The sequence below is a fragment of the Hyla sarda genome, chromosome 6, assembly GCF_029499605.1.
Source record: "Hyla sarda isolate aHylSar1 chromosome 6, aHylSar1.hap1, whole genome shotgun sequence".
NCBI lineage: Eukaryota > Metazoa > Chordata > Amphibia > Anura > Hylidae > Hyla > Hyla sarda.
The window spans coordinates 224,695,837-224,718,633 of record NC_079194.1 but is presented as its reverse complement, the minus strand read 5'-3'; the positions used below and the strand labels follow the sequence as shown (position 1 = coordinate 224,718,633).

Below are 22,797 nucleotides of genomic sequence, written 5' to 3'. Positions count from 1 at the left end.
CATACGCTTCAGTAATACAGGGGTTTTACCAGTGCATGCCCATTCCGATTGGTCGGTTCTTCCGGCCATTGACACGTTTCACAGATCTGGACTGTCCGTACGTTGTATGTTGAGTCTGGTTTCAACTTACAATGGCCCAGAAAAGTCCATTGTATGTTGAAGCTATTGTATGTTGAGGCCATTGTAAGTTGAGGGATCACTGTACATAGAAAGGGGTGCAAGGTATTGTGGTGGTGGTCACATAATCACCACAGACCCTGTGTCTTATCTTTATATTCTGGACCCAATCTTTTACCCTTCGGAAGGGGGCTGTATCCTACAAGTTCATATAGGGGAGATAATAGAGCTTTTTCGTGATCAAACAGACAGACAGGCGTAATAGCATTGTTCATTAAGAAAAATTTGGTATAAAATGCTTTTCTTGAGTTGCTCAGTTGACTTTCTTATATTGTTTTGAAAAATCTTTTCTTGGTTACAGGTTTATCTGGCCTCTTTGACACCAGCCTCCATGTGGCCGGTAGTAACACTACAGAAACTTCGGTGATGAACTTTTTATCTGCAATAGAGTCTCGGACCGCTCAGGCAGCGTCATCAGGCACCACCCTTCTGCCACAGTTCAGGGCCCCATCATGGCAAACTGGTAATGGCAACTCATTACTTTTATATCTACTGAACTTGTAGTATCTGATCTATACTTCTTAGTAGAGTATGCTGGACAGGTCTAATTGAGAACAGGTTATCTACTAGTTTTATTATTTTTAAAGTTCTATAGTGATTGGTTGAGCAGGGCAGTTCTTGTTGGGATAACACAGCACCATGTAGGAATATTGATGATTGGGGGCTAAAAGTTTTGGCCCAGCAGCTGTGGGGAAACATGGGTAGGTGAGTATTGTTGTCCGGAGACATAAAGGGTTTTCCTTTCTGACAGTTATTTTGGGGGGTTTGTTTGGGGGTCCTTTTGCAGGGGACCCCAGTCTCCCGCTACAATGGAATAGCGAGTCACACGTGTGCTCCGCTGCTCCATTCATTCTCTACAGGAGCTGCCTGAAACAGGTGAACTCTGTACTGTTCCATGGCACGTATAAAGAATGAATAGAGCAGTGACGCATGTGTGACCTGCAGCTCCATTCTAACGGAGATTAGGAACCCCATTTTCAAGATCCCAGGGGGCCCCCAGCAGCCAGACCTTCTGGGATCAGCTAGTTATCCACTATCCTGTGGATAGGGAATAACTTCTTGTCTGATCGGAAAACCCCTTTAAGATTAGAGACTTAAAGTTTAGAAACAAAGCATCTATGATGCAATTGAAAACCCAGGTACATGCTGTTTCGTGCAGTTTTCAGCTGCATTGTAGTGTCAGCTGCTCATTTTCTGCAGTAGAGTCCCTAAGGATTTGGCCAAGTTTGGTTCTTAGTGCTGCAGTGATCCTTAAATTTCTCTGCAGAGACTTCTATGCATAGAAATGGACGGAACCCCTGTCTGACTTGAGAGCGCAGCTTTATGTTGCCTGCTTCCTCAGCTAATATATCACAATCTCAGCAGTGATGCCCGGTGCGATCCACAACTTTTGATGTTTTGTTGTTTATTATGACCGTAACCCTTCCTGTGCATGGAAGCACTTAAAGTATTTAAACAGTAAAGGTAGAAGCAGACAAAAGTTTAAACCCTTCTAATTTGATAACCTACCTGTTTACATCAACAGTATGTGATGCCTTTTCTAGGTATGTGTTTTGAGTGCATTGTTTTTACTATAACCACTTAGTAGTAAGGAACTTGTTTTGCAGTCTAACTGTTTCTCATTGTTTCCAGGCATGCATTCCTCGACAGCGACAGAACTGTTTGTTACTGGAGCTTTACAAACCTCTGGAACATTTCCAACATCTGCGCTTTCGGCCTATCAGCACCCGAATACATTCAGCTCTAGAAACTTTGCCACAACACCATCTTTAACTCTTCAAGATGGGACTTTCAGTGCTACGACAAATGGTCTGCTTTCTCATCATGACCCTTTGCTTCAGATCAAGTCATCACAGACTCCTACTGCCTTGACCTTTGAACGTCTTGGCAGTGCTGTGCTAAGTACCGGCATACCACAGTCCTCAACATATCGGTCTGCCCAGGAATCTGCACCACATCTGTTACAGCCCCAGTTCAGTTTGTTGCCATCAGCACTTGGTGGGACCCAGCAGACTGCTCAGCCATACAGTACATCAGTGTTTACTGGTTCTACTGCCTCCATCGAAAGAGCACTTCAGAGGGAATGTAGTGTTATAAAACACCATCAGAGGCCTTCTAGTACTCAGTCTGTACAGGCACAGCTATCTGGTACTCAGCATTCCTTACCGAATTATTTAACAAGTACAACTGGGGCTGCCTTGCACGACACATCGAGACAGTCCGCTCTGTTATGTGCTCCTCTTGGAGCTCTTACTCAGGTGAGCAATGGTGGACCGGTACAAAAAACCCCTCAAGTTTCTGTGGAATTATCTCAATCTTACCCATCTGTCATACCATCCCCCGGTTTTCCTCCCTCTTCTACAAAAGCAAAAAACTGTCCTACAAAGGCTCCTCCGAGGTCCTCAAAGACCCCCAAATCTCAGAGTGTAGCGTCTCCTGGGCAGACCCAAAGTTATATAAAGTCTTCTCAGAACCAGAGTTCTGTCATTTCAAGCCAAGCACAAGCTTTTTCCACAGCACAGCTTAGTAGCCTTTTACCCGTAAGTCAGTCTCCTAGCTATGTCTCAACGCAGTCCCCTAACCTGCCATCTGCTAGCCAATCGCAAGTGTTCTCAACAATCAAATCGGAAAAGCTGCCTCCTTTATACAAACCACTGACTGCATTCTCTAGCCAATCACAAACCATAACCTCTGGCAGCCAGACACTAAGTTACTCAACGGATCAGCCGCTTACGCTGCCTTCAGTCTCAAGCGAGAACTACTCCGATCAAACAAGAGATTTGTCTTCAGCTAACCAGACGCAAAGTTATTCTTCCAGTAACACTCAGGGTTTAACTCCGGTCAGTCAATCACAAGTTAGCTATTCATCTCAATCACAAGTGATGTCACCAGTAAGTCCTTCAGACAGTTATAATTCAGGACAAAACCTACCACTATCATCCCCATCTCTTCCATTTTCTGCTTCCTCTCGTGGACAGACTTTACCTGCCTCAAGTCCTACTCAAAATTACATTTCTATGCATTCATCCCAGGCTGCGCAAGACTCCACTTCCCCACAGTCTCAAAAGTTTTTGCCAACTGTCCCCCCCTCCTCCTTTTCATCCCCTCCTCATTCACAAGCATTGCAAAATAGTAGGACTGCGGACTCCAAATCCTATGTGAAGAGGAAATCTGAAAACAACCTGTATGCAAGCGTAAAACAAGAGGAGAAATTTCAGATGCCAGATTTACAGGCATTACAACAGCAAACCAGTATCGAGTCTTCTGCTCAAGGACTGAATGAAGGGGAGATGACTCCTCAGGAGACGGCTTACAGTGTTTCAAAGGCGGATGACCGATACTCTCAAAGTGTTATTAAGAGTAATTCACGTCTGGAAGACCAAGTTCTTGGCCTTCAAGGGTCAAAAAAAGATGAGCGAATGATGAGCCCTGTAGGTCATATGTCTCAGCACGTAGGTCATATGAACAGTTCATCTGGCCATGATGCTAAGAATTCAACAGACTTAATACAGCCTGCACAGGTTAGTGCTAAGGACTTGAGTCAGCATAACATGTTGCACAAAGTGCACGAAACAAAGCTTCCGGAGCAGCCAAGCACCTCACCACAGCTCCAAGCAGTTTTGAGGCATCCTCAGCATCTTCAACTACAAGGTACGCAGGTACTTCTAGATTCAGATTTACAAATGTTTCAGCAATCCATTTTACAGTCAAACATGGGGCAAGCAAAGGCCCCTGCGTCAATGCAGCGTATTCAGAGTCCTCAGCAGGTAGCATCGCAATTCCTTCAAATGGATGGCCACATTATCCAGAGCAATGGAGGCCAGCCTCAACCAAATCTCCACCAACAAAGCTCAGATGTCATCAAAATGGACACCTCTGATGGGAAGCATATGCAGCAACACTTGCAGACTAAAGATTTTGGCCAGAGACAACGGCTAGACTCAAAGAACCAATTTGAATCTTTGAACCCAATGTGTTTTACAGAGTCAATGTTGCTCAGTGATGAAAGGAACTTTTTGTCTCATGTTGATGACATTTTAGCAGCTACAGCCGCCCAAGAGTTTGCCAAGTCTTCTGGCGAGGACAATTTATCTGTCAAACCAGATGATTCAAAGTCCCGTTTCCAGTCTCTAAATATAAGGAACTCGTCTGCAAATTATACACCCCCAAAGCAGCAGCAGAATCTAAACAGTCTTTCATTAAATGGTGGCCAAACAGCAATAAACCTTTCTACGATTTCTACGACTCATTCCAAAAATACAGGTCTTGATCAAAACCAGATTCAGCCTTTAGAGCAAGACTTGCCAAGCGGCATGGGTTCACCAGTGCTAGGGACCAGTCAGGATGACCATGAAAAGAATTCTGAGATGGTTAAGAAGAATGAATCCAAGGACACTAATGACATAGAGGGAGATATTGGAGATTCGGAATTCTTGGGCAGTACAAAAAACCTCAATGATGAAAATTCGCCATCTGATGGAGACTATATGATGAACACAGATGACACTGTAGCTGGACAAGTTCAGCATTTGACAAAAAGTGATACTCAAGCAGGTAGCAGCTCTAGTGGCCAAATGGAAGAAGACTGCCAAGATCTAGGCCAAGACGGCCTTCAAAAGATGAAGGGAAAGGATAAAATGCCAATGAAACATTTTACAGATGATGAAAATGCAAACGTCAAACAAGCTAAGCGAAATGTACAGATGAAACGGCCATTGTCAAAAGGCCCTGACGTGGGGATACAGTACTCCTCACACGTCACTGAGGGTTACTATGATAGCTACCAGCACCAAGAAAGGATGAGACAGAAGATAAAGGAAGTGGAGGAGAAACAACCAGAAGTCAAAACTGGTTTTATTGCATCCTTCTTGGACTTTTTAAAGACTGGACCAAAGCAGCAGTTTTCAGCTCCTGCTGTGCGTGTACCTAACCGAATCAGAAGGCCATGTACCCCAGTGATAAAGACCCCCTGTCCTGGCCCGCTTCCTCAGCCTCAGTCAGCAGGTTCTGAGGTGGGGAGCTCTCCTAAAAAGACTGAGGAGGAGTTTAAGAAGAACCTGGAGGCTTTGCCTTCCTTTTCTTCTGATGATGATGATTCTGTCGGAGGCAATAATGATCTTCAGAAGAGCATCACCACAGCCTTGTCTGCATTAGATGAGAACGGGGATAAAAAGAATAAAGCAGGTAAGTGTTATGTTCCCAAGAGCTTGAGCTACGTTTTATATAGCAAATACTTAGGATAAGTCATCAATATCAGATTTTTGGTCTGATTCCAGTCACGAATGCTGGTTATGGTGCTGTAGTAAGCACTGCCGCCTCTTCATTGTTTGCCAGCTATTATGGCATCCATCTTATAGTATAGTGACTGGTAATGCAGCTTTGTGAATGTGATTTGACTGTAATAGCAGTCCCAAGCTACTACAAAATGATCTCAATTTTGCACTCAGGGTGCATTCACACCACCACCACCACATCCGTGGCACAGATCCGGCAGGAGAAGCTCAAAACAGTCTACTGACTTATCAGTGCTGGGACCCATTTAATCCAATGACATGAACAGAGTCAGCTGGTTATTCTGTTTGGGTCTTTGTTAGACTTTTTGTCTGGATTGAAAATCTGGGTCTGCTGCGGTTTTCAGTCCAAGCCAAAAGTTGGATTCAGTCAGAAAATTGCCAAAACAGAGTCACTAGGTGACTCTCGGGTTCATTGTGTTGAGTGGAGTCCACAACGAATATATGTCCGCAAGCGGATAGGAGCTTATCCAGCCTGATTTGTACCACGGAGGCATAAAACCTGAACGTGGTGTGAATTTACCTTGTTTGTCTGACAAGCTGTTCCTTAACTCAAATATGCATACTCACCTTGACGGATCATGCAGGTTTATTTTAATGGGTAGACAAGAATATTCTTCTGACAATAGATGATTTATCGCTGCCCATTGAAGTATATATCTTCCCTGGGAACAAATGATTGGGAATGCTGAAGTTAAGCTTGCCTAATCCTTCATGTTCCCTGATATGTCATTGAGTGACAGTCTTTGTTCTCTCTATATACATTAGATCATTGTAGATTAGTTAGATATCTGCTGCTCTCCTTTTTACTGCCGCCACTTGATGGAGGTCACAGGATTTCCTGGGTTCCCAATATGTTTTGGTTCTTAATGAAAATCAGATGCTGGAATCCCACCATACAAACAGTAAAGAATATTTTGATTTATTGTACCCCTGGGTTGCCGTTCACTTCTGTGGCATTCTGAGGATTACTGGAGTGTCCTGCAGTCAGGTTATTTAATCACCTTGGGTAACCTGTAGTGTCTGCAGGAATTTCATTTTAGTCATTTGAGGACCCAGCTTGTGCTCAGAAATTGCAAACACATTTCTCTGGTGTTAGAGAAGACATTTTTAGGTCTAGCTAGCACAAAGGGGCACAAAGTTTATTTTAGCCACTTGGTTTAAAACTAGTGCAGATGTATTTCATACAATCTTGTTTAATCAGAGGAGGAAGACATGTCTACCCTCCACTTTAGTGAAGTACAGGTACCTGTAGTTTCCTATACAATAGAATTGAATACCAACCTGGTTTCTGGAAGTGGGCTTGAGCCTTATAGATAAGTTTAATGTAAATGCCGGAACTTTTCTATGGGTGTAGAATTATCACTCTGATGTCAAGAATGGGAGTGGGATCAATGCAGAAGTAGTGGTTAGCCTAATGAGCATTACCTACGTCACACATTGTGCCAAACCTTTAATTGCTACGCCTCCTTCATTATTATGCTTATGAAGGCAGCAGGTGAGTGCTCTGCTCTGTGTGCTCACCTGTGGCCTTCATTAGCATAATAACAGGTGGGGCAAGGCAGACAGAGAATATGAAGCAGAGGAGCTGGGTGAGTCGGCTCCCTGCCTCCATTGCGCTCTGGATAGCAATGCAACAGGATGTTCTCCGTAAAGCTGTTCACCCGCGCTATAACCCAGTATATTTGGTTTAGTGCGGGTGAACAGGGTGTCAGATTCTCTTTAAAAATTATCAGGAATTATAAGGCATAAATTGATTACAGGATGTCCCGATGCAGGGGCCCCAGACATAATCTGTATTCTGCTAGTGAACTTTGAAGCAAGTGTTCTAACTCCCCTGTAGTGCAGCTACAGGGGAAATTAAACCTACATGTTTAAATGAAACGTGCTGCCATATAATGTATAGATATGATGATTCTTCTAGAACAAGCAACACTCTGTTACCAACATATAGGCTGGGTCTTCCCTCAACTCCAAGACTGCAGTGGTCTGGATTTATAGCCGTAATACTATCACGTTCTATTGTTGAGCACTGGTTAATAACTTCTGCAGTATTAAACTAATACTAGCAATAACTTCTCTCTCTTGTCAGTGGTATCCATAAATTAAGTGTAAGCTGTGAGGTTAATCCTTCCTGGGAACAGAGCCAAGAAATTAACCTCAAAGAAGTTGCTACTGTGTTATGGGTGTGAACTTAAGTGTTATGTATAATTTTTTTTTCTTCCACTTATGAAAAGCTGAAAAGGTTACACCTTCAGTGAAACAGGAATCTCCTCCAGTCTCTTCCCCAAGAGCCACCCAGGAGAAGGTGAAGGTGGTTGAGGCACAGAAAAGCACCAAAAGTGAGCCCACCCAGACCGACCAGCTGGCCAAGTCACAAGACTGCATTGCCCTTGAAGGTTTTACAGATGAGGAAGGCGCAGAAAGTGGTGGAGAGGGGATTTACCGGGAGCGTGATGAATTTGTGGTCAAGATTGAAGACATAGAAATGCTAAAAGTTAGTTTACAAACCTGTTAAGTCCCAAGGTCCCAGATCGGGGACCAAATTTGTCACTTTTAGTACCTTACATATCTCATACATATGACAACATTTGAAATGCAAATTCCATTGTAGAAGCTGTGTGGTTAGCAGGAAAATGTAGGACAACTAATTAATAAAATATTCTGGAGATGTATGAATCATGTTCGTAACTGATACATGGTAATAGGCCTTTACTTGTAAGGTAAATTCACATTGCAGATTTGTTACAGAAATTTCTGGGAATAAAAATCAGTTTCATTCATTAAATTGGCGTTGTTCTGGCAGCAAGCATGTGGCTTTCTGCAGTAGAGATGAACGAAGTTACAGCAATTCGATTCGTTACGAACTTCTCTGCTCGACAGTTGATGACTTATCCTGCATAAATGAGTTCAGCTTTCAGGTGCTCCGGTGGGCTGGAAAAGGTGGATACAGTCCTAGGAGAGGGTCTCCAGCCCACCGGAGCACCTGAAAGCTGAACTCATTTATGCAGGATAAAGTCAGCAACCGCCGAGCTGAGAAATTTGTGACAAATCAAATCACTGTAGCGTCGCTCATCTCTATTCTGCAGGCCCCCTTCGGATTACTGGGACATTCTTAGGGATATCTGCAGCAAATCTATAATGTGTGCATATTACTATGTTGAGTCCAGTAAACTACTTAAATACTGAAGTCATAAAACACCTAAAAAATATTGTTTCTGTAAAGACCTTGTCCTAGTATTCCAGCAGGCATGTGTTGAGTAAGAGTAGATGGGTTGGCTATTCCTGGGCTTTTGTCGTGCTGTGGAGCGCCCCCTGGGTACTTTGACTTTGTTTGCCTATTATAGAAAAGTCCTATTAAAAAAAAGGAAAGGACTATGGAGATGAAATCTGTAAGTGGCTATGGGTTTATCTACATCCCTGTGTAATGCTGACAGGACCACTTTACAGCTAGGATGAGGATTTAAAATGGTGCTGTATATATTATTTATTGAATTAACAGCATTAAAAGATAGCATGGAAAAATTGCATTTTCTTCTCATTCCGATTTCCAAAAACTTTAATTTGTGGTAGACTTTGGAAAAAAAAAAATCACCTTTTAGACTATGGCATAGGTAACATTTTACTCTGCTCATGAAGGGGTTAATAGGGTGTTTTCCTCCATCATAACAATTTTACGTACAAACTTAAGGGTATGTCCATTCAGGGTGGCTATGCTGTGCAGATTTTAACAATAGTTTTCTTGATTTGATGCTGAGAGGCGGGCTGGACTCTGCTGACACCTCCGAATCTTGCAGTAGTCCTGCACCACCAAAGTGACATCAACAAGAGAGATTAAAGCAAGTATCTCTGGCAGTGCAGATGTAGTGAATGTCACAGGTTAGGGATCATTTTCAATAGCCCCAACCACATCTGTGCCACCATGTAAAACCACAGCAAGGCTTGGCGATTGACCTTGACCTGTCTGTCAATGGGTGGGAAAGACTTGCTGTGGCACAGAAGACCCTAGACTATACCTCTCCACAGCACCTATTCCAGAGGGCTTGGTATGAGCATAGGCACACATATTGCAGAGGGAATGTGATTGCACCAGCAGCAGCCCTGGCCGTATAATCATGGATTAACCTATCCTTTTCTTCTTTTTAATTGAAGGAAGCATTGCGTACTGGCAAAGAACCTCCAGCCATTTGGAAAGTCCAAAAGGCCCTGCTCCAGAAATTTATCCCTGATCTTCGAGAAGGGCACAGGTCGTTTGCTGCCACAAATAGCGTAAGTGCTGTTGTTGTATTGTCCTGGTGATCTTGCATCTGAAACCTCTAAAATATGCTTTCTATGATTCACCATCCATTTCTGTGTGTACCAGATTCCCCTTAAATAAAATGGTAAAATAGGACACTTGTATTCATTAAGATAGATGTTTAAACACATGGTTAGCAGTAGGGCCAGCTTATGTTTTTTTCCCTTTTTTTCCTCTATATTAGCTACATATTTTCTGTTATTAGTGCTTTTATTAATCTTAGACCGAAGAACAGTAGGCTTACCCAGAAAATGGCACTCGAGGTAGAGTAAGAGCAAATCCCCATAGCAAACCGCTCCTGCTCTGAACAGTTCCTGACATGGACAGAGGTGTCAGCAGAGAGCAATGTGGTTAGACTGGAAAGAACTACACAACTTCCTCTGCAGCATACGACAGCTGATAATACTGGGAGGATTAAGATTTTTCAATAGAAGTAATTTACAAATCTGTGAATTTACAAATCTGTAAAATGTAACTTTCTGGCAAAAGTTAATTTGAAAAAATTGTTTTTCACCTGAGTACACCTTTAAGGCCAGGACCCACAACCAGTGCTGTGGAGTCGGAGTCGAGGAGTCTGAGTCGGACCAAATTTTGGGTACCTCGAGTCTGAGTCTGCAAACAATGCACCGACCCCTACTAAATTTAGATTGGAATAAAAAAAAAAAAAGCAAGTTCAAATGTCCCAATTCACAAAAAGTTATAATTAATGACTTCTCTACTGTAAGAATAAAGACCAATGCATACAGTGCCTCACGTAACCGCAAAACAAACATGTTAAGTGACCGTGAAGAAGCTTTTCATGTGCTTCACTATGTGGCAACGCAACACACAATTAGGAGCGGCAATACTTATACTTTCCATAGTGTTGTGTTCTGCTGTTACAGGGAACCCATGGGTAACCTAACCTCTCACTGATAGGGGATTAAGTAAATATGTTTTTTGCAGAACTAGAGACACTTGTATAAGTGAAGGGATTGAAGGGTCAATAGTTCAAGACTGAAGCTGTAAACCATTGGAAAAACTGCTGTCATTCAGCTAATGCTATAAAAACTTGTAAACTCGATTATTAGCTTAAACTTTAAACATGACTATGGGATTCTACTTGGGAAATCATGTTTTATAATAAATGTCCCTTCCTGGATCCTCCCACTGCCCTATCTTCAGCAGCAGATCAGCACACAGTAGTCCTGTGGTAATGACAGGTATGTTGCCTTTCTTTCCTTCAAGAAATGTATAAAATACATTCACATATTAATACAGAGGAGTCGGGGAGCCGGAGTCGGAACATTTATCTACCGACTCCACAGCCCTGCCCACAACTAGCTAGTGCCTTCTAATTTGTGCAAAGCTTCAGTGTCATCTTCTTGGAACATTGCAAGCAACCCTGCAAGAATCGTACTGACCTAACTTAGTCCTTGGAAAGATTTAATTTTTTCCCATAGGAAAGCAGTGAAGTTATGCATGATGGGTAATAATGCTAAGATTTTACTGTGACTTATGAATGTCATAAATTTTCACACCTATAGATGTGAAGCTTAGATGTGTATTTATGTAATTCATGTTTTTAAATGTATAATCAATGACAGTCCCAACCCCGGAAGCCCAATCTATCAGCAGGACTAAGCTGTCTCTTCTATACTTAAAGAAACCTTGTTCTAGTTGAAGCAGAGATTTCACAATCTTTTTCTTTTCACACTAACACTTCTGCTTTTTTTTCCCTCTTGTACAGTATCTTGGCTACTTTGGAGATGCCAAAACAAAATATAAGCGAGTATATGTTAAGTTTGTGGAGAACACAAACAAAAAGGAGTATGTCAGGGTTTGCTCAAAGAAACCCAAAAGCAAAGCTGCTCCCATCCCCAGGTACCAGCATTTCCTGTAATGTATTATGTTATGTAAATTAATGTACTTTTTGTAGAATATGCAGGCTACCTAGTAGAAACTTGGAAATGTACGAAACCCCTTTTCTTCTGTTCCAATATGGAAGATTATACTGTACTGCCATAACTAGAGATGAGCGAACTTACAGTAAATTCGATTCGTCACTAACTTCTCGGCTCGGCGGTTGCTGACTTTTCCTGCATAAATTAGTTCAGCTTTCCGGTGCTCCGGTGGGCTGGAAAAGGTGGATACAGTCCTAGGAAAGAGTCTCCTAGGACTGTATACACCTTTTCCAGCCCACGGGAGCACCGGAAAGCTGAACTAATTTATGCAGGAAAAGTCTTCAACTGCCGAGCTGAGAAGTTCGTGACGAATCAAATTTACTGTAAGTTCGCTCATCTCTAGCCATAACAATACCACCCAAAATGTACAGGGTTACATAGAAATATAACAAAAAAATCTTTTACATGTATACATCCAAATGTATCACAGTGGCACGTGCTGAGTTACAGATCTGCATCTTGCCAGTCATGTTAGACATTTTGCTTTCTTACCTCTTGGTTGGCTTACTTTAAAACCAGTATTTTGTGACAAATTTGTGAAGCGGACTATTTTATCTTATTTTAGAATTTAGTCCTTTTTGTAGACTTTTTTTTGTTTGTTTTTAGTTTTTTTTTTTGTGTTAAATAACTGGCACAAAAGGTGCTTAAAATTAAAGTACTGGGCACCATGATGTGTTCGCGCTCTATTTACTTGGAATACAACTCTTGGCGACCCTAAGAAGTCGCGTAGAGCGAGAATGAAGTGGCATCTGAGCATGTTTACTTCCACTATAGTCACTTAAGGGACATGGGACCTTCATTCTCTCTCTAGTTATTCCCTGTCGTGTGACCAGAGCCGAAGTTAAAATTTTGGGATAACCCCTTTAAAGGAAAACTGTCTCCAGTTCACCCACACTAAACCCAATACACAGGGTTATAGTGTGATTGAACAGAAGACCGATGCAGGGTTTCTGACCTATATACATACCTGAAGTCCAGCCCCCGGTTCCTCTGACGTTTGGCTTCTTCCAGCGACGAATTGCCCGCTGGAGGCGGGCCCGCTGGCTGGATTTGAATATTAATCGGTGCTGGTCACATGAGCGCTTGTGCCTACTGAGCTCTTGTGACCAGTGCCGATGAATATTCAAATCCAGCCGGCGGCCTGCCTCCATTGCTCAATTCAGCGCTGAAAGAAGCCGAACTTCAGAGGGACCGGGAGCTTGACTTCAGGTACGTATATAGGTCAGAAACCCTGCATCGGTCTCTCACTGGGACCCCCCCCCAATCAAACACTTATCTCCTATGGATAGGAAATAAGTTGTTATGGCTGCAGTTGTATACTATAATAAGTCCCATAGGGAGAGATTCTCTCTAATATTTCATAAAGGTTTTCCTGCTGGTAGCTTTCTGTCCCGTTGATGCTGACGTTTTACCTTGTAATCCTTCTCATTTTAGTAGAAACTCTCATACAAAGATCAATGCAAGTAACAAAGCAGCCACCGAGACTCCTCTGCAGAAAAATGCACCACCAAAAGTCGTGTCTGCAAAACCAAAAGCCAAACAGCCAAAGACGAAGGCTGAACCTCCACCAAAGAAGAGGAAACAGTGGAAAGAGGAGTTCTCATCTTCTCAGTCAGACTCCTCCCCAGACATGCAGAGTGACGAGGAAGGTAATGAGAGAGAATAGTAAAAACCTTGTAGCGTTTACAGTCTTTGTAAATATGTAAACAATTTCCGTTTACTAGTACAGTGGTCCCATACGATGGTAATCCGTTCCAAACGGACCATCATTTGTTGAAACCATTGTATGTTGAGGGATCCGTGCAATGTAAAGTATAGGACAGTGGTCTTCAACCTGCGAACCTCCAGATGTTGCAAAACTACAACACCCAGCATGCCCGGACAGCCGTTGACTGTCCGGGCATGCTGGGTCTTGTAGTTTTGCAACATCTGGAGGTCCGCAGGTTGAAGACCACTGGTAGAGGAAGTTGTACTCGCCTGTCCCCGCCGCTCTGGACCGTCACCGCTGCCCGGGATGTCGCCGTCCATCGCGGTCGCCGCGTTCCCGAGATGTCCCCGACGCTCCGGCAAGGCCTCTGCTTCCCCGGCATCCTCGCTCTCTGTCGACACCATCACGTTGTTACGCACACCGCTCCTATTGGATGACAGGATGGCGTGCGCAGCGATGTGATGACGTTGATGGAGAGCGCCGACGATGCAGAGGATCCCGAAGAGGACGTGCCGGAGCCCCGAGGACAGGTAAGTGACATCACCGGAGCTCACGGGGCACCGTAAACAGCTATCCGGCGGCAACTGAATCCGGCGGCAACTGAAACATAAAAAAGCATCGTATGTTGATGCTGCCTTCAACATGCGATGGCCTCTGAGAGGCCATCTTATGTTGAAATTATCGTATGTCGGGGCCATCGTAGGTCGATTCTGAAGATTCTTATCGGGAGTTGCACAGTTCAATAACTATATTAAATGCTTATTCACACCTTGATAATTTTAATACCCAATACTTGCATTGGATGTTGATGTCCTAAGTTCTATGAGCACCTCTCAAAAACAAGCAATTGCTGTAATATTAGAACAGAATCTGAATGTGTTGGTGACGTGTTTAACATTTCTAATGTGGGAATGGACCTTAAAGGTGTTATACAGAATTAGAAGAACGTGTCTGGGTTTGCGCAAAAAACAAACAAACTGTGTAACACATGTCTTTAGGCTGTGAGTGGTATTGCAGCTCAGTTTTATTAATTTCATATGATAAACCACAGATGAGTGATGTAGTTTCTGATAAAAGGAAGTGATGTTATTGGAATCCTTTACTGAGGTGTTAAAGGGGTACTCCGGCCATAAGACATCTTATCCCCTACCCAAAGGATAGGGGATAAGATGTCTGATCGCGGGAGTCCCGCTGCTGGGGTCCCCCGCAATCTCTCATGCAGTACCCACCTGTCACAGCTGCTCGCAGCACTGGAGGCTCCGTGTCTGAATCCTCACAACCATGGGGCCGGAGTATCATGATGTCATGACTCCGCCCCCTTGTGAAGTTACACCCAGCCCCTCAATACAAGTCTATGGGAGGGGGCGTGACTGCCCCCTCCCAGCTGAGACAGGTGGGTGCTGCATGAGAGATTGCAGGGGTCCCCAGCATCGGGTCTCCCGCTATCAGACATCCTATCCCCCTATCCTTTGGATAGGGGATAAGATGTCTTAGGGCCGTAGTACCTCTTTAATGAAGCTAGCTTTCTGGACCCTACTTATCATTTTCCTATAGGCTTTTGGCAGAAATCTGGATACCCCTCAGCTGCACTACTGTATTTGTCCATTGATCAATATATTCACAAATTAAACATTATGCATTTTGCTAAGCCACATTCTGGGGTAACAGTTAAGATTATTTTCATTAACCATTATCTTTTTATTTTTTTTTTGTCATTTGTGTGTCTTTTTCAGAGTTTGAGCCCCCACCCCCACCAATTGTTACTCGCTTCTTGAATACAAGAGCCATGAAAGAGACATTCAAGGGATATATTGAGCTGCTTGTAGGAATTGCATTGGATGCTGATGTAATGCAAAACCTGGAGAAAGATAACGGTAAATGTTTTATATAACTGCTTAATCCAAAAGAGAAAAATTCATAAATTCTACAGTCCAAACATTTTAGTTTTACTAGTGAGAGAGACCTAGAGATAGATGGATGGATAGATCTACAGTCATGGCTGTAAATGTTGACTCAAATTTTTCTAGATAATGAAGTATTTCTCACAGAAAAGGATTGCAGTAACACATGTTTTGCTATACACATGTTTATGCCCTTTGTGTGTATTGGAACTAAATCGGAAAAGGAGGGAAAAAAAGCAAATTGGACATAATGTCACACCAAACTCCAAAAATGGTCTGGACAAAATTATTGGCACCATTTCAAAATTGATGAAAAATAAGATTGTTTCAAGCATGTGATGCTCCTTTAAACTCACCTGGGGCAAGTAACAGGTGTGGGCAATATAAAAAAAATCACACCTGAAAGCAGATAAAAGGAGAGAAGTTCACTTAGTCTTTGCATTGTGTGTGTGTGTGCACCACACTAAGCATGGACAATAGAAGAAGAGAACTGTCTGAGGACTTAAGAACCAAAATTGTGGAAAAATATCAACAATCTCAAGGTTACAAGTCCATTTCCAGAGATCTAGATTTGCCTTTGTCCACAGTGTGCAACATTATCAAGAAGTTTGCAATCCATAGCACTGTAGCTAATCTCCCTGGGTGTGGACGGAAAAGAAAAATTGATGAAAGGTGTCAACGCAGCATAGTCCGTATGGTGGATAAGCAGCCCCAAACAAGTTCCAAAGCTATTCAAGCTGTCCTGCAAGCTCAGGGAGCATCAATGTCAGCGCGAACTATCCGTCAACATTTAAATTAAATTAAACGCTATTGCAGGAGACCCAGGAGGACCCCACTGCTGACACAGAGACCTAAAAAGGCAAGACTACATTTTGAACTTGAGTAAGCCAAAATCCTTCTGGGAAAACGTCTTGTGGACAGAAGAGAGCAAGATAGAGCTTTTTGATAAAACATATGATTCTACTGTTTACTGAAAACGGAATGAGGCCTACAAAGAAAAGAACACAGTACCCACAGTGAAATATGGTGGAGGTTCAATTATGTTTTGGGGTTGTTTTGCTGCCTCTGGCACTTGGGTGCCTTGAATGTGTGCAAGGCATCATGAAATCTGAGGATTACCAATGGATTTTGGGTCACACTGTACAGCCCAGTGTCAGAAAGCTGTGTTTGCGTTCGAGATCTTAGGTCTTTCAGCAGGACAATGACCCCAAACATACGTCAGAAAGCACCTAGAAATGGATGGCAACAAATCGCTGGAGATTTCTGAAGTGGCCAGCAATGAGTCCATATCTAAATCCCATTTAACACCTGTGGAGGGATCTTAAAGTTGCTGTTGGGAAAAGGCGCCCTCCCAATAATAGAAACCGAATGACCATGGATTCAGGAGTTTGTCTGGCGCAGAGAGGAACCATCAGGAAGCCAAGTAAAATCAATGGATTAAATGCAACGCGTTTCGCTGCGCATGCGCAGCTTCATCAGGCAGCTCCTAATAATAGAGACCTGGAGCAGTTTGCAAAGGAAGAGTGGTCCAACATTCCGGCTGAGAGGTATAAGAAGCTTATTGATGTTTATAGGAAGCGACTGATTTCAGTTATTTTTTCCAAAGGGTGTGCAACCAAATGGTAAAGTAAGGGTGCCAATAATTTTGTCCAGACCATTTTTGGAGTTTGGTGTGACATTATGTCCAATTTGCCCTCCCCTGTTTGGTTTAGTTCCAATACACACACAGGCAATAAACATGTGTATAGCAAAACGTGATACTACAATCTTTTTCTGAGAAATACTTAATTTCTCTATCGGCTCCATTGGGGGACACAGACAATGGGTGTATCTTGCTGTCTCTAGGAGGTGTGACACTATGGTGATTAAAAAAAAAGTCAGCTCCTCCCGGCAGGATACACCCGCTTTCAGGCTCTGAGCTAGTCAGTTTAAGCTTAGTGTCTGAAGGAGGTGGACGTGGTCTGGATTGCTCCAGACCAGGTCTTCTGATTTTTTTGTTTTGTTTTCCTAGTTAGGGACGTGTTAGTTTTTTATTCCTTTTCTTTTCTGTTTTCAGGTGGGGACTGCAGTTCTCCATTTCCCCAATAGCGAGTAAGGGGGCACAGACATTGCGTATATGCGCTGTTAACCCCCCCCCCCCCCCCCCCTCGCCAACGGTCAGCGCTTGGGTTGGTACCTCATGGGTCCGGGTCCCCCTATTTCCCTGCTCGCCATACTCGCGCATAGCAGCCAGGTGTGATGCGGGTAACTAAAGCTGACTGAAGACTCCAGGTTTTGGAACTGGCTTACAGGGGCTGCACTTTATTTTGGGGGAGCAGTGGCACCTGAAGGGACATCTTATATGGGGCACTTCACTTATGTGTGTGTGCTTGGTGCGACTACGTCCACAGCGCCTTATTCCCGGCACTTCACTTGTGTGTGTGTGTGTGTGTGTGTGTGTGTGTACTTGGTGTTACTTCGTCCACAGCGCCTTATATGCGGCTGTCAGCCGCAGCGCTGTCCCGGGCCGGGCGCTCTCAGCGCCGGCTTACTTTCACTTTGCCGGCAGCGCCTTATACGCGGCTGACAGCCGCAGCGCTGCTATGAGCCGGGCGCTTCTGCGCCGGCTTACTTTCTTTTCTCCGGCAGGCTCTGCCGCCGCTTGGCCGCCCGCTCTATTCCCCCGAGCGCACAAGCGGCCGACAGGTGCGCTCGGGACAAGGAGTGGGCGCCATGACAGTTCTCTTCGGCCGGTCTGTAGCTCCGCCCACAGGGCTGGTAGCGCTCAGAGGCGCGAAGCAGCCTCCAATCAGCGCAGTGGGCGCGATTTTCAGTAGGAAGGGGTCAGTTACTTAGTGCCTTGCTTCAGGCATGCCCCTCTCTTCCTATTAGCTGGCCTGTTTCACTCTCTCTAGCTGCACAGAGCGAGTTTCCTCACTGCAGCTGACAGGGGACACAGACTAGGGTGAGAAAGTTCCTATCTCCCACATTATGTCCGTACCCAGAGATGTTCCTCCCTCTAAACAGAGACCTGGAACTTCAGTGACTTACTATCTCTGTAAGCACTGTATTACCAAGATGTCTGGCTCTGCTGAGCCCACTTGCCCTGCCTGCTCCACTGCTCCCCCAGATGCCCCTTCAGGCCCGGTGGATTCAGCCGCTCCACCAGCCTGGGTTTCTTCCCTGTCCCAGTATATGGCTGACTTGACCCAAGTCTCCCGCTCGGTGGCTGAGGCCTCCCGGGAAGTGGTGCCCGCCTTGAAAGGGTCTTCCCTGCACAGGACCTCTGGAAGGGCCCGCTCCTTGTCTCCACATACTTCACGCTCTCACAAGCGTCCTAGGGTTGCCTCATCTGACTCTTCCAATAAGTCTTCAGATAGACGTGAGCGTTCCCCTCGTGGGTCCCGCCCCCACCCCCCCATCATCTGGACACAAACATCGCTCCTCCAGAGGACGTTCCCGGAGTCGCCGCTCTGCCACGCCAGAGCCGCGTACTCTGTCAGGGTCGCCCCCCCTCCAGGACTGCCTCTACTCATTCTCATTCCCCTGGTGGATGAGGCTTCCGAGCCGGCATCTGACGCGGAGGACCGCCCGGACTCGGTTGCAACGGTGAACTCTTTGGTGACAGCCCTAAGAGACACCTTTCACTTAGAGGACCCAGGATCTTTGGATGTCAATCCAGGAGTATCCTTTCATCGTGCTAAGCCAGCACCTCAAAAGTTCAGCTCTCACGCTGACTTTGACGACATTCTGTAAACATCCAGACAAGATGTTCCCGGGAATCAAGACAATTCAAGAGCGTTATCCATTTGACAAGGTCTTTGTCACTAAGGTGGTTTCTCCTTCCTCAGTGGATCCACCAATTTCCAGAATCTCTAAGGCGACTACAGTGCCTCTGGCAGATGCCGCTGCCTTCAAGGATCCCACAGACAAGAAGGTAGAATCCTTAGCGAAGTTTGCCACTGAAGCAGCTGGCTCTTCTCCCCGTCTTCGCCTCAACATGGGTGTCCAAGGGCCTGTCGGAGTGGGGCCAAAAGCTCCATCAGGATATCTTAGCGGGATCCCCCCCCCCCCCCGGAGGATCTATCTGCTCTGGCTCTCCAATGCTCTACAGCTGGGGATTTTCTGTGCGCAGCTTCCATGCAGGAAGCCCGTTGTTCTGCCTTTGCTGTGGGTCACCTAGCGGCTCTCCGCCGCTCTATGTGGCTTAAAGCTTGGAATGCGGATGCCGCTTCCAAAAGGTCTCTCACTGAGCTTCCCTTTACGGGTGGCCGTCTTTTTGGCAAACGCCTTGATGATATTATCTCCGAGGTGGTAAGAGTTCCTTGTTACCTCAAAATAAGACTCGCCCTACTTCCCAAAGGAGGTCCTTCTCCTTTCGGTCCTCTGGCTCCAACAAAGGGTCCGGGCAGGTGCCCTCGCGGGACAAGAAGGCTCCCTTGTTCCGGGCTCGCGAGTCTTGGAAGTCGGACTCCAACCAGTCCGGGCGTTTTGCGCCCTAATCAGGCAACCACAAGCCCACTTCTGCATGAAGTGAGGCGCCCACCCGCAGTTTCTTCTCGGGTGGGAGGTCGTCCCTTGGTTTTTCGAGACATTTGGACCTCTTACATTCAAGACTCTTGGGTCAGGGACGTGGTGTCCAAAGGTTACCGGATCGAATTTGCATCCCTTCCGAGGGATCGCTTTTTTTGCTCCCGGGCTCCCCGGTCTCCTCCTCTGGCGAAGCAGTTTCGAGCAGCTCTCCAGTCTCTGCTTCTCCAGGGGGTTATTGTTCCTGTTCCTCCAGGGGAACGGTTTCGGGGTTTCTATTCAAATCTTTTTGTGGTCCCCAAGAAGGACGGTTCTGTGTGCCCAATTTTGGACCTCAAGCGTCTCAACCATCATCTTCTCATCCGCCACTTCCGAATGGAATCTCTCCATTTGGTGGTGGCGTCCCTGGAACAAGGGGAATTCCTTTCATCGGTGGACATCAAGGATTCCTACCTCCATGTGCCAATATATCGGTACCTCCGCTTTGCAGTCCTGGAGGGGCACTTTCAATTTGTAGCCCTCCCCTTCGGTCTAGCCACGGCTCCTCGGGTCTTTACAAAGGTCCTTGCGCCAGTGATGGGCCTGTTACAGTCGAGGGGAATCTCTGTGATATCCTATCTGGACGACCTTCTCATCAAGGCTCCAACCAAAGCCCAGAATCTGGAGAATCTGGACGTCACTCTCCACACTCTGACTCTCTTCGGGTGGATGGTCAACCAGGATAAGTCAGTACTCCGTCCTACCTAGTCTCTAACCTTCCTGGGACTTCACTTCGACACGGCCTCTGCCCGAATTCGTCTTCCGCCGGACAAACGTCTGGCGCTCCGGTCGGGGTCCGCTCCCTTCGGACCCAGGTATCAGTCTCCATCCGCACTTGTATGGAAGTCCTGGGTCGGATGATGGCAACTATGGAGGCCGTACCTTTTTGCCCAGTTTCATTACCGCCCCCTTCAACTGGCGATTCTCTCCCGATGGAACAGGTCTCCTCCGTCCCTCGATCGTCAGATTGTTCTCCCTCGCAGGGTCCATCAGTCTCTGCTCTGGTGGCTCCGCCCCCCCCTTTCTTCTCCTAGGGCGTTCGTTTCTTCCCCTTCACTGGCAGGTTGTTACAACGGATGCCAGTCTGTCGGGCTGGGGCGGGCGTGTTCAGGGATTGGACGGTTCAGGGACTCTGGTCTCCCCAGGAGACACTTCTTCCGATAAACATTGGAATTATGGGCGATTCTTCTTCTTTGTCTTCTTCATTGGGAGTCCCATCTTTAGTCCCGTCCTGTCCGCGTTCAGTCGGACAATGCCACGGCTGTGGCGTACATAAATCGTCAGGGCGGCACTCGCAGCTCGGCAGCCATGGCCGAGGTGACCAAGACTCTCTCCTGGGTGGAGAGCAAGGCTCCGGCCATTTCGGAGATTCACATCCCGAGGGTGCTCAACTGGGAAGCGGACTACCTCAGTCGGTCCTCACCCGACCCCGGCGACTGGTCTCTACATCCAGAGGTCTTTGCGCAACTCTGCGACCTCTGGGGCATTCCGGACATGGACCTCTTCACGTCCCGGCACAATCGGAAGATCCTTCCGTTTGTGTCAAAGTCCCGGGACCCTCAGGCTCTGGCCGTGAATGCCCTAGTGATTCCTTGGGCGAGGTTTGCCCTACCCTATCTGTTCCCTCCTCTTCCGCTCCTTCCCAGGGTGCTGATGAAGCTCAAGGCAGAGGACGTCCCCGCCATTCTGGTAGCTCCAGATTGGCCCTGAAGGTCGTGGTACGCCGACTTAGTCAGGCTCCTGGACGACACTCCACTGCGCCTTCCGCTCCGTCTGGACCTGCTCTTTCAGGGTCCTCTTTGCCACCCCAATTTACAGTCGCTGCATTTGACGGCATGGCGGTTGAGACCGCGGTTTTGAGGGCCTGCGGGTTCTCTTCCCAAGTCATTCGCACCATGTTCAAGGCTCATAAGCCCTCCTCCACAAGGATTTACCACCGTACTTGGAGGTCTTATTTTCATTGGTGTGAAGCACAGGACTTCTCCCCGGTGACCTTCTCTGTTCCCCGACTTCTCTCCTTTTTGCAGTCGGGGTTGAAACTGGGGTTGTCTCTCAGTTCACTTAAGGGTCAGGTTTCGGCCCTTACTGTTCTTTTCCAGCGGCCCCTGGCTTCTAATCCTCATGTCCGGACCTTCCTGCAAGGAGTGGCGCACGCTGTTCCTCCTTATCGGTCACCCTCTCCTCCTTGGGACTTGAATTTGGTTCTGAGTGCCCTCCAGGGTGCACCCTTTGAGCCCCTTAGAGATGTGCCTCTCCGCCTCCTTTCTTGGAAAGTGGCATTTCTGGTGGCTATCGCCTCCATTCGGAGGGTGTCTGAATTGGCAGCCCTTTCCTGACGTTCTCAGTTTCTGGTGATCCACCAGGACAAGGTTGTTTTCCGGGCAGACCCTTCCTTTTTACCTAAGGTGGTCTCGGCTTTTCATCTCAATGAGGATATTGTCCTCCCGTCATTTTGCCCGGCTCCTTCTCATCCTAAGGAGCGCTTACTGCACAAGCTGGACATGGTTCGGGCTGTTCGGTCTTATGTCTCCATCACTTCTTCGTTTCGTCAGTGTGATTCCTTTTTCGTCCTTACGGAAGGTCATCGCAAGGGACAATCTGCTTCCAAGGCCACCATTTCTAGGTGGATTCGGTCTGCCATATCTGAAGCCTATTGCTGTAAGGGGAAGATTCCTCCTTTCAGGGTTGTGGCTCATTCCACACGTTCTTTTGGGGCATCCTGGGCTCTCCAGAATAGAGATTTTCAAGGCGGCTACCTGGTTGTCTTTGCACACTTTCTCGAGGTTTTACCGGGTTCATACTTTCGCTTCGGCTGATGCTAACCTGGGGCGTAAAGTGTTGCAGGCTGCATTGGATTGGCCGTCTGCCTAATTACTTATCTGCCCACCCAAGGGACGGCTTTGGTACGTCCCACTGTCTGTGTCCCCCAATG

At 46.0% G+C, this 22,797-nt stretch overlaps 1 protein-coding gene across 1 annotated transcript in view; it reads left to right on the top strand.

The window, feature by feature from the left end:
- The window catches only part of QSER1 (glutamine and serine rich 1), a 90,749-nt gene that overhangs the window by 53,908 nt on the left and 14,044 nt on the right, over positions 1-22,797 (top strand). The window contains exons 3-9 of the mRNA XM_056526608.1: positions 479-640; positions 1,810-5,361; positions 7,706-7,965; positions 9,621-9,737; positions 11,495-11,628; positions 13,143-13,357; positions 15,150-15,290. Of these exons, the coding sequence (XP_056382583.1) occupies positions 479-640; positions 1,810-5,361; positions 7,706-7,965; positions 9,621-9,737; positions 11,495-11,628; positions 13,143-13,357; positions 15,150-15,290 (4,581 nt within the window). The remainder of the gene's footprint in view (positions 1-478; positions 641-1,809; positions 5,362-7,705; positions 7,966-9,620; positions 9,738-11,494; positions 11,629-13,142; positions 13,358-15,149; positions 15,291-22,797) is intronic.